The following is an 11,471-nucleotide window of genomic DNA, read 5'->3' as shown; positions in this document are numbered from 1 at the left end:
GACAAAATGTTACATGTATGCAACACTAAGATTAAAAATTCTCACATCCACTCAACAAAGTACCCAGAGCCAAACATTGTTTTCGTTGTAATATACTGATTTCTATCAATCCCATTCAATTCAAGGAATTCAGAAACTGTGAATTCTCAATTCTCTATGACGTCAGAATGATAGTGAACCAAGACATGAAGTGTAATGCAAAAGCACGCCTTGTTTCTGGAGACTTCAGGCAGTGCAAGATGAACAAGGAACAACTTGAACTAAGAGGAAGCAGATTAATTCCTGTGCAAGCACGAATCTGGTAGTATGTGGCACTACAATAAACTGATGTAAATCCATGAAATGCTGTTGTTTACACTTAATTGGCTAAAGGGGCATCCTTGAAAGTACTGTTGAAATTGCAAGCATAGATATCCTAGACAAAAGAAAATACAGAGGCTTTTGAATAATCTAAAGGAGATGGACGATAAAAGGTGGATAATACAGAGGAACATGTTCCTGTAATACCTGTTTACAACATCATCTTGTGCATCACACAATACATGAACCCTCAGTTTCGTTGCCAAAGTAAGGAGAGACAAGGCTATCAACAAAAGTTCGAGCTTCATGCGTAATAGGATTTACATCAATCAACAGATCCTTACGCCGATTCTCCTTCAGATTGTAGATAACCCATTCTTCGTCGACATCCAATAAAACATCATCATCATCAGTAATGGAACACAGTAGCGTACTAAGAGAATCATCCAAACTCGGTTCTATAATCTTAAATTTGGTCCAAGACTCCTTAACCCTATACTCTTTCATGATCCAAAATGTAACTGTGTTTATGTCTCGGGGTAAACTGGTAGATATACAAAGACACCCTTTAAGAGTAGCAAGATTACACATAAAGCAATTATCCTGAAGATCAATAGGTCCTGGTACCTCCAAGAATTTATCAGCACTTAAATCAAAAGCAGCAATTGCGGTTGAATATTCAAAAGTTCTACATGCCAATCAATGCAAAGCCCCATTAACCAAAACCCCAGAAGCACGGTCAGTGAGTGAATGATCATAAGGAGAAATCCCAAGTGTCTCCCAATGACTCTTTCTCACAGAGTACAAATCCACACAAGTATTAGACATAAATTCATTATTCGTATCACGATAAGAAAGAGAAACCACCTTATAATCATCACTAACAATATCATACCCTAAACCATACATGTAACAGCTAGTTTTCGGAGGAAGAGCCCAATCAAAAACAGGAAATTTATGGTATTCTAAGGTAGTTGGGTTGATCAAAAATTGAACATTTTCCCTATCAATCGCTAAGACCAAACCATTACAAGACCCAGCTACAGAAATTCAGTTATGTGTGAGCTGCTGAAAATCAACCACTGTTGAAATGCTATCGATGAATGCATCTTCAAGGATGTCGTGGCTAAGCGTGATAGTATGAAGTTCGCGTTGCCAAGTGACGATAATGAGTTTCTCTTCTTGTGTATGGGCGTGGAGGTTGAAGTGAAGTTTGATGAATTGTGGGTCTGAGAGAAAATTGCGCCAGTGCTTTGATAGGCACCTACACCGCCCAATGGACTTTACAGGGAGCCTATAGAAAATGTCAATGATGAGTTCTTCGGGTAGGTATTTAGCTTTACTCATCGCCATTGTTGGATTTTGGAAAAGTATCGATTGGTTAAATGTATTACTAGGGTATTTACTCAAAGAAAATGGAGAACGTGAAAGGGTCAGTTTTCCCCAATAATTTTGCACACTAGAGAAATTACGTGGGCTTGCACATTTCACTTTTTTTACCCTGAAAAGTTTTTTCGCTTTGTTTGGTCATGAAACAAAATTTAAAAATATTTTTATTTGTATTTCATGGACAAACACAATCAATTAGTACTGATATTATTTTTCATTTTAAAAAGAAATCTTCAGATTCATAATAAACATGGCCAAACGTCCCCTTATGAATGAATTAATGGCTTATAAATTTACAAATTATATTTTGATTTTTTGTTACATCATATCACTTGCTGGTAGAGCTGTCAAAATGAATTGGCCTAACCCAACTCAACCCAACCTTAACGGGCTATAGAGTTAAATGGATTAGGACAAGCTGGCTCTTTTAATTAAAGGGCTTATAAAATAGAACTCAACCCAGCCCTAAGCGGGCCACGGGTTGGGACGGGTCGACCCTTCACCCAAAAAGTGAACAACATTGGTTTCTTAGAAGGATTTATAAGAGTATCTAAAAGTATCGAACGTTGATGTCTGATGAACACGACATCAATACATACAAAAATTCAGGTATGAATTACATACTTTAATGAATACTTACAAACCAACATAATAGCCAAGATACAACGTCGTAAGATTCATCCGAGCAAAAAATATTACATGATCATTTTTTTCTAAACAAGACAACAAAGGGGAAATGAAAAATTAGGCATAAAAACAAAAATAGGCTTGATTTTAGTGGGCTAATGGCCCTAAAATGTAAAAGATCTACAAAGGAGTTAGACTTCATTTTATATTTTTTAGATATTTATTGACAAAATCTTTAAAAATAAAACACTACTAAAAAATTTATAATAAATATTTTTAACATTCATAGCCCATAGGCTGGTCTCTAAGCCTCACAAGTTGGGCCTACGAGGCTAGCGGGCCAAATGAGGCTGGGCCAAAAAAAATTAGGTCCAACCCTACTTAATTCAAGGGTTGGGTTGGGCCGACTTAACGGGTCAAGCCCATTTTGACAGCTCTACTTGCTGGAACCATTTTCTTTCAGCATAATCATCACATATTTCATTACGGTGCACATAAATCAATGCGAATAAGCAATTTCACACCATTAGAAAGAGACAACAACTCAAGAAATTTGAGTCAACAATAATTTCATCAAAGCATTTCTTCAATCAACAAATTAGGTTCTACAACAAGGCAATTCACAAAGTACAACTATCAACACGCTGCCTTTTTCATTAATCAATTTTTTGTTCATTAAGATTAATCAAGTAGAATAATTGAACGCTTTACCTCATTCTCATTATTCCCCAACACATAATAAAGGATAAAATACAAGATTCTACAAGTTTTACAAGGTTTAAAAAAGTTCACTTGCTCAAGTCGATCCAACACTTGAGCATTTCCTTTCCGAACAATGTCCAAAGCCACACAATCTAATCCAATCAAGTAATCACAATAAGATTTCGGAAATAACAATACTCATACCAACACTCATACCAATGAGATTTTTGAAAGTCCAATCCGAGCATTCGAACCCTGAATATTGACCAACAACCCAAAGGCTAAAATTTACAAACTTTCAACTTAAGACCTCAAATCTTTGAAACCAACAACTCAGCTAGACCAATTTCCACATTTTGAAATTGATGGAATCGACGGAATTCTACTTCCGAGACTCAAAACTCCAAAAGAAACCAAAAATCACTTTTTAACAACTTTATCCTTTCAACTTCCAAAAATACCATAATTCACAACTTTTAACTCAAAACTCGAAAGCAATTTCAAAATTCAATCATAAATAACTCGGGATCAATATTGGGAGGGGTAAAACAGTAATTTTATGAAGAATTCCAAAAATGACCTTTTGTGTCATTACAGGTCATCAACATAGGCGAACCCACATGTATAGGTGGGGTGCACGTCCACATGTTTACTTCAAAAAAAACATGAGTATATATGTATATATCTTTTGAGAAACTAGAATATAACTAACTATGCACCCATAGAGAGCTTAGAAGTGCACCTTGGGATGTTGGTTTAAGTCAATGCACCCACCCGCATGACCACTACGTGACCAGGGGTTGATCCCCGCTAAAACTCCATTTCACTGTTATTATAATTTTTGAATTTAAAGGGCTTATTTAACCGTAACATCAAAATTGCTAGATAGGAGATTCATACTCAACAATCCAGTATAATAAACCCACTTTACCATTGAGCTATCTCACTCAATTGTTTTTCAATTTTTTTAACAAAGTTAAAGTCTACATATTATCTTAAAGACTTAAATTCATACTATAGCAAAGTAAAGTTTAAGTATTATCTTAGAACTTATATATGATCTACATATTTGTATTTAATATTTTCAGTATTATTTAAGTCATTAGTAGTCAATCGAATTCGACATTTTCCTTAATCGTTATTGAAAGTTTTGCAAAACGCCTAAATTAAAATAATATTAATACATCTGTGTGCGGCCTTCAAATTCTGAATCCACCTCTAATCATTTGTACATACCTAATTAGTTCCACGAAATACAATAGAAGCACCAACAATTGCTGCCTAGTAATGGATGACTACCATCCTTACTCTTTCCTTTTTTTTTAAACATAGTTTGAATACATAATTAAAATCGACCATCTGTTTTTTTTAAAAATTTATATTTTTAATATCAAATTTCACTTGATTATTTAACGTTCTGTTAAACTTAAACCAACGATTCTACTTAGCCAATTCACAAATTTAAATATTTTTAACATAAAGCAATTTAAATTAACTAAAAATCATAAATAATTTCAGCAAAAATATACTCGGATGCTTGCACTGGAATTTAAATTAACTAACAAATCGTAAAACTAACCTGTGCTTATTTTTATTAGTAATAATATTATTGTTGTTACTACAATATCTTCAACAAGAGTACAAGACCATGACACAAATACTTGTAATATTGGTACAAAGGCAATAGATGATGTTTCTCATTTTCAATTTAATTTGGATTTCTTAAGTTATGTGCGAAATTTAGCTTTATAATCACTCCAAAGTTGATCAACCGTCTTCCCTAGTATGTCAACAAAGAAGTGATCACTATAGCCATTTCTCATTTTCTTGTTAAGTTCTGCCACGAACCCATTTCTCAAACTGTTGCAATAATCAAGAAATTGAGCAGTTACATCATAGCCTTGGTCCCAACGATTGCCCAGGCCAGGTTTCACCCAGTGGCTTGACCCAAGACCAGCTTTGAGCCTCACATAATCAGCAATTCCTACAATTAATCCTCCAGGAGCCCCACCGTTCCCATTTCACTGCCATACGTGAGTGGCTTCGTGGTATAATACTCCAGTGATCTCTCTCCTAACATCCCCAGAGTAACTTTGGATGTACCTGCAAATGCATATTTAACATTTGAGTAATGAGTACTATTACTTAATTATATATATACATATATATCTCATTTATGACTCACAATCCCAAAAAGACATTATATAGTTTTTTCATATACGTGAAAACAGAGAAGTTGGACCAAGTCAGTTGGAAAATTTAAAAGGAGATACTATAAAAGCCGCTAGAGTGGGAAAATGAAAATTTCCAATTACTTTATGAGTAGGTCAAGTAATTAATGTTTCTTGTAGTTTAACCAAAAAAAATAATGTTTCTTGTAGAATGTAGCTAATACTCATAATATATCTTCTAGGACCCCATCATTTCCATTCCCATTGCCAATTTTTTGCATATCAAGATTAAAAAGAGATTTTATTTGTTCAACAATAGTTATTCCCTATACTATTTTGGGATATACAATCATACTTGTCCACTTTATGAAATCAATAAATAATTTTACACTTAATTCCTAATTTACAGTTTACACTTTACACTTATCATTAATTATAGTCATTTCCCTAGACATTGTATTTATTATATTGAAAGAGAGATATAGTAAAACTACCTTTTTATTTATAATTTCTTAAAAATTGTGTAAAATCAATAGTGGACTGTAATGATCCTCCAGGTCATTTTTGCATTAATGCCTCCTTTTCGTTGTTTAGAGCATTCATATAGCGACCCCAAGTCATTTATGACTTGATGGCACTAACTGTTCGGTCGCCTAGTCGTTCGTTTGGGTTTTATGCCTGTTTCCTGTTTTGGAGCTTTTGAAACTTAAATAGTTGACTTTAGTCAAAACGTCAGGTGAACGACCTCAGAATGGAATTCTGATGGTTTCATCAGCTTCAGAATGACGAAATTAGGTTAGTAGCATGATTGGCACGAGTATCGAGGCTTTCGGTGCTAGTTTGGACCATTAGGCGTTTTAGCCTTTGAAATTTGACCCAAGGTTAACTTTGGTCAACATTCTTGGAAAATACGCTCGGATAAAAATTCTGTCAGCGCGGTTAGTTCTGGAATGTCGAGTTTGGTCTAGAATGACCTTTCGTTTGCTTCCCGAGGCTTCCGATCTAATCCCGAGGCCCGTTGTGGAATTGGGCTAAAAATGGTATTTGGGTGTAAGACCCACTTTCAGTCAAAATGACCTCGTATGGAAATTCCGACTACGTCATTGAGTCCGGAACGTCGAATTTCGTGGCGTACCATAGTCCATCTGTGCGCACAGGGCTCCGAACGAATCCCGAACACCCCATCGGAAACTTCAAAAATAGAAATAATTTGTTGGTGCGCTGGTGCACCCTCGCCTATAAGACAGTCATTTTCAGCTTTTCTTCTAAATTTCAAAGTTGAACATCTTGAGCTATAGAGCTCCAAATTGGGTGATTCAAGAGGCTAGGTTGTGAGATTTTTCGAGGAGAACGCGTTAGTGAGCTCGGAAGCTGCTTTGGACCTTTGTTTGACGCAAATTCTCGCTTTCACCTGCTGCCATGGCTACTTTGTGAACTCAATTTGTGGGATATTTTGGGACTTGATTTCTCCCTCATTCTAAGTCCGAATTTGACGATTCTAATGGCTATTTGGAGTGGTTTTTCGAGGAGAACATCGTGGTATCGTCGGAATTCACTGTAAGCCTCCTGTTTCTAGTAAATTTACTGATTTCAGCTGCTGTCCCATTTCTAGTTCTTGAGAAAATCCGGATTTTGGTTGCATGTTGATATTGTGATGTTTTCGAGTGCCGAATTGTGTCCCATTTTGGGACATGAGATCGGGGAACTGATTAGGACCTATTTTTGGGGTTAATTCCGGAATTTCCAGTGCGGGTCCCACTTTCTCCGTTTTGACCCCGAAATTGGTTTGTCTCCGTTTCTTGCAATTTTAGTGTCAAAATGACCGTAATAACGTTGTCGTTCTATTTTTGATAGTGTGGCAGTGTCCCGAGGCCGTTCAGAAAGAGAAACCTCCAGAGAAGTGATTTTGGAGCGCACGTGATCGGCGTAAAGGTAGGCTACAACTTCCCTCTCCTAGATTGAGCTCAAGAATGTGAATGCATGTTGATAAGTTGGGATTTGGATTGGGTAGTTATTGAATCATGCATAGGTATTTAGAAATCAAGTTTTCAACCAACTTCAGGAATTATTGGGTAATTGTGAGCATGATATGTGTTATTAATTGACCCTCTTTGCTATGTGGAGTACTTGTATGCTTGATTACTTTTTATTTGAAGCATTTTGAGTCTTAGTTTAGGTTTGACTACGGCTTGCCTTAGAAATGCATGATTCGGAACCGATAGGCCTTAGTTTTTCCCCGACGTCACTCGGCCGGCTTAGATCCCTGTAGACTGGTGTAGCAGACTTGAGTCTGATAGTTTAGGCCTTAGCTAGGCGATATGCTTGCTTCGATGATAGTTATCCTTATTTCTACGATACTACGGCTTCACGAGTTACATCGGCAACACTGGATTCTGCTCCGCGATTTGAAGTTGGTTTATGATTTGGTTCCAAGGACTTACATTGATTGGCTAAGTGTGGACGGCGTTCCACGGACACTTATGATTATGGATCGATTGGGACTCTTTCAGCATCCACATTGGTACCTTTGTCAGGCATCCGAATCCAAGCTCCGGCCTCGACCTCGTTGATATTTTCAAAGAGCATCCGGTTCAAGGTCCAGACTCGATCACCCGGATACTTATATAGAGCATCCGGTTAGAGGTCCGGCCTCAGTTACTTGATATTTATGATTGGTTACTTGGATACTTATATCAAGAATCTGGTTAGAGGTTCGGCCTAAGTTACTTTATACTTGTGATTGGTTACTAGGATACTTAAATAGAGAATCCGGTTAGAGGTCCGACCTTAATTACTTGATACTTGTGATTGGTTACTTGGATACTTATATAGAGCATCCGATTAGAGGTCCAACCTCAGTTACTTGATACTTGTGATTGGTTACTTGGGTACTTTTGGTAGGCATCCGATTCGAGGTCCAACCTCCGTACTGTCAGATTCTACTAATTGGGGTTGAGGTTCTAGTTCGATGTTCTCTTGTTTTAGGTTCTCAGATATAGTTCTCTTTAGTTATAGTTATTATGTGTACTCGTCGGGATTATGGGGGTCCGTTCGGGTTTTTATTTAAATTTGTGCACGAGTGTACCTTCTAGGCTTATGGGGGTCCAATTAAGGGTAGTTAGCTTATAGATTACTTTAGTTAGTTCTTTCTTACACTCGTGTGCATTCCATTGTTTACTTTAGACTTTCGTTCTTGACCTCTGTTTGTGTTATTCCTTCTTTTCATATTGCCTTTACTTTTCAAGTTCAGTCGCCCTATGATGCCTACTGGGTACTGTTGTTTTGGTACTCATACTACACTCTGCATCTATTTTCGTGATGCAGGATCGAGCCAGTAGCAGCCAACATCCGGAGGTGAGGGTGAGCACAGCGTCATGATCATTGCCGCCTCCTTCTGTACATATATTTTGTGGCTCGTTTTTTGTACTTATGACAGGTCCTTTGTAGTTGCGTATATTTTTGTATGTTGGTCCACTTCTAGGACTTGTACTCTTAGTATGGCTCTGTACTTGTGGCTTCCAGGTTCTTGGTTGGCTTACCTACTGGTGGGATATAGTAGGTGTCATCACGGCTCGAGGAATTGGGTCGTGAAATGGACAGATGGAGTAAAACAAATTACTCTCGTCCCAAGACAAAATATAGGGTTGTGTTATTTTTCTTAAAACCGATTAAAAAGAGTATACTGCATAAATTGGGATAAGTATAGTATTATTTTGTTCTTAATATTAACTACTTGTATTTTTCAAATTATTTCTCAAATCTATTGTGATTATATATCAATTAATATAAATATTATAATATATATATTTATACACACTTTATTTATTATTTTAAGGGAGTATAAGGTCCATAATGAGCAAGTAAAAATAAACGAAAAGAATAATAAGCTACAGAGATTGATGCAATACATATAAACTAGTAGTAATACTTTATTGTGGGAATTACAATAAATAGTAAGTCCGAATTTATAATTTTAAGAATATAATAAGTTTGATATTAAAAAAAATTAACAATTGAACTCAAAAAAGGAAGTCAACAAGTCCACCACGATTGAGTCCAAAATACAAACAAGGACTTGCCTTAAAAAATATTTAAATATAGACTAGCAATTCTTTGAAAAGTGGGTGTAACAAAATAATTAATTGAATATAACAGTAAGATGATTTATTGATTTATTTTCATTGTCCTATAATTATATGTTCTTAATTATAGTAAGTTACAGCCACTGCGCTTTAGCCCGCCGAAAGATTATGTAATTCTTATTTTAGTGAAGCAAAATGCATTTATCAAAAATGGCCAAATAGTTAGATTGTTTATTTGTTTCATTTATAAATTAAATAAGTGATTGAGTATTTAATTATCAATCCATATTATTTTTCATAAAATATGAAGAGTTGGTGGTGTTGGACTGTATGCGTCCACCTATCAGTCAAGGACCAGGTCCTTTAACTCAGCAAGAACAGTAACTAAAAATATGCGTCCACTTGTTTCGATGGGACCAGGTCCTCAGCACAGTTACAATAACAAACAGTAAAATAAGTGCTGAAAGTAAAGATTGAACAAGCAACTTTACGTGGAAACCTCCTTGCTCAAGGGAGTAAAACCACGACCTGGCCTGCCAGGACTTTTTACAAAATGAGATTAGCTTGCTAATCTCCACACTAAGCAATACCTCCTATCACTTAGCTGAGCCAGAGCAGATACAACACTGCCCACTAAGCTATCACCCCTAGATAACTTAGACTTTTCTAAGCGAATACAACACCGCCCACTAAATCAACTAGCTCCTAGATGACTTAGAATTTGACTAACCAGCAAAACAATGCTGCCCACTAAACCAGTTAAACTCAACTGATTTAGGCTTTTAGAAACCGAACAAAAAATCTAATTCCTTTATAACATAGGAATAGATTTACAATTTAAGCACATAAGATACACAACTCTAAGTACAACAAGACGCTTCAATACTCCATCTGGTCCCTTGTTGATATGAGCAGTGTTCTTCCTTGAAGATGGCCTTCTCTTTTCAAGCTTGTGAATTTTCAGAGAAAACCCAAGTTTTGTTTCCCAAATCTTGAGTTTATGTTTTGTTAGAAGAGACTATATTAAAATGAACACAAACTCCTAGGGACCACCCATTGGCTGAGAGTTTGCCTCTCTGGAAGGACGTGCACCTACCACATCAGAAGTGGCAGCTTTTCTGACAGCTATCGTGTCGTCCTTTCACATCGCAGTCTTGCAGGGACCAGGTCCCTTGCACACTTCTCTTAGTAAGTTCTTGAGAATACGTGCTGGCTCTCTCCTTTTGAATGAATGAATTAGTTTTTGTTTTTCCTTGGATATATTTAGACATGAAAAGTTATTATCCAATGAACAAGCAACCTCGTCGCTTCTGATTGGTGGAGTACTCTGCAGCTTCACCAACCTTCTAACGCAGACAGCTTTCCAGCTGTACAACACTTTGACCACTGGACGAGTATTTATACTTTGCAGAGGACCAAGTCCCTGCACTTGTGAGGAGATCATCAAAACATCAAAGAACATAATATTTTCCCCCTTTTTGATGATTACACACAAATATTCCTCACACTGAGTTTATTCATTCATTTCACTGTCATCAGTCCCAATAACAAGGATTTAATTCCTTGTTAGATCGATAAGTTTGTTAAATCATCAAAACTTCATATCAACTTCGAACTAAATATCTCATATCAGCTTCGAACTAAACATTTTCCCCCTTTTTGATGATAACATACTTATTCACCAGTTCCCCCTATCAACAAGAACTCTTCAGGTAACTGGAGTTTCATCATCCCCGAAGTTTGTCAAATCATCAAAACATCAACATAGCATTTTCCCCCCATTTTGATGATGACAAACAATCATTCCATTATTTATTGCAACTAAAATGCCCCGGCATCTAGTACTATACAAGATTCAAGGTAGCCAATTGTAGGTTAATTTTTAACTCGTACAGTTGCACCACCTTTAGGGTGTGTTTGGTATGAAGGAAAATGTTTTCAATGGAAAATGTTTTCCTAGAAAACAAGTTGATTTTTGACTTATTTTTTCATGTTTGGTTGGTGATTAGAAAATATTTTCCGGAAAAGTTTTTTAGTGTTTGATTTATGAATGAAAAATATTTTTGAGAAATATATTTTATTTTTATTAGAGTAGAAAATAATTTTTGAAATTGAAAATATTTTTTAAAAACAATCTTAAATTATTTTATTTTTTTGGGGGGGGGTGGTAGGGGTGGGTGTGTGGGGGGCTGGGTAGGAG

At 36.2% G+C, this 11,471-nt stretch overlaps 1 protein-coding gene across 1 annotated transcript; it reads right to left on the bottom strand.

Moving 5' to 3' along the window:
- Positions 1 to 531: 531 nt before the first annotated feature.
- On the bottom strand, positions 532 to 1,653 carry LOC107062523 (F-box/kelch-repeat protein At3g06240-like). The gene is made up of 3 exons (XM_015313223.1): positions 1,569 to 1,653; positions 1,021 to 1,313; positions 532 to 927 (listed from the first exon to the last, which is right to left on the bottom strand). The coding sequence occupies exons 1-3, from the start codon at positions 1,651 to 1,653 to the stop codon at positions 532 to 534; spliced, it is 774 nt and encodes a 257-aa protein (XP_015168709.1).
- Positions 1,654 to 11,471: the final 9,818 nt, after the last annotated feature.

Source organism: Solanum tuberosum, unplaced genomic scaffold (genome assembly GCF_000226075.1).
Source record: "Solanum tuberosum cultivar DM 1-3 516 R44 unplaced genomic scaffold, SolTub_3.0 scf00239, whole genome shotgun sequence".
NCBI lineage: Eukaryota > Viridiplantae > Streptophyta > Magnoliopsida > Solanales > Solanaceae > Solanum > Solanum tuberosum.
Note: the sequence above shows the minus strand (reverse complement) of the source record. Positions and strands in the feature narration are given on the sequence as shown.

Coding starts and splice junctions, on each gene's coding strand:
- LOC107062523 (XM_015313223.1), bottom strand. CDS start 1,653: ATGGCGATGAGTAAAGCTAAATACCTACCCGAAGAACTCATCATTGAC. Junction 1,314..1,568: donor TGTAAAGTCCATTGGGCGGT/GTAGGTGCCTAT, acceptor GTTTGGTCTTAG/CGATTGATAGGGAAAATGTT. Junction 928..1,020: donor ACCGTGCTTCTGGGGTTTTG/GTTAATGGGGCT, acceptor AAATTCTTGGAG/GTACCAGGACCTATTGATCT.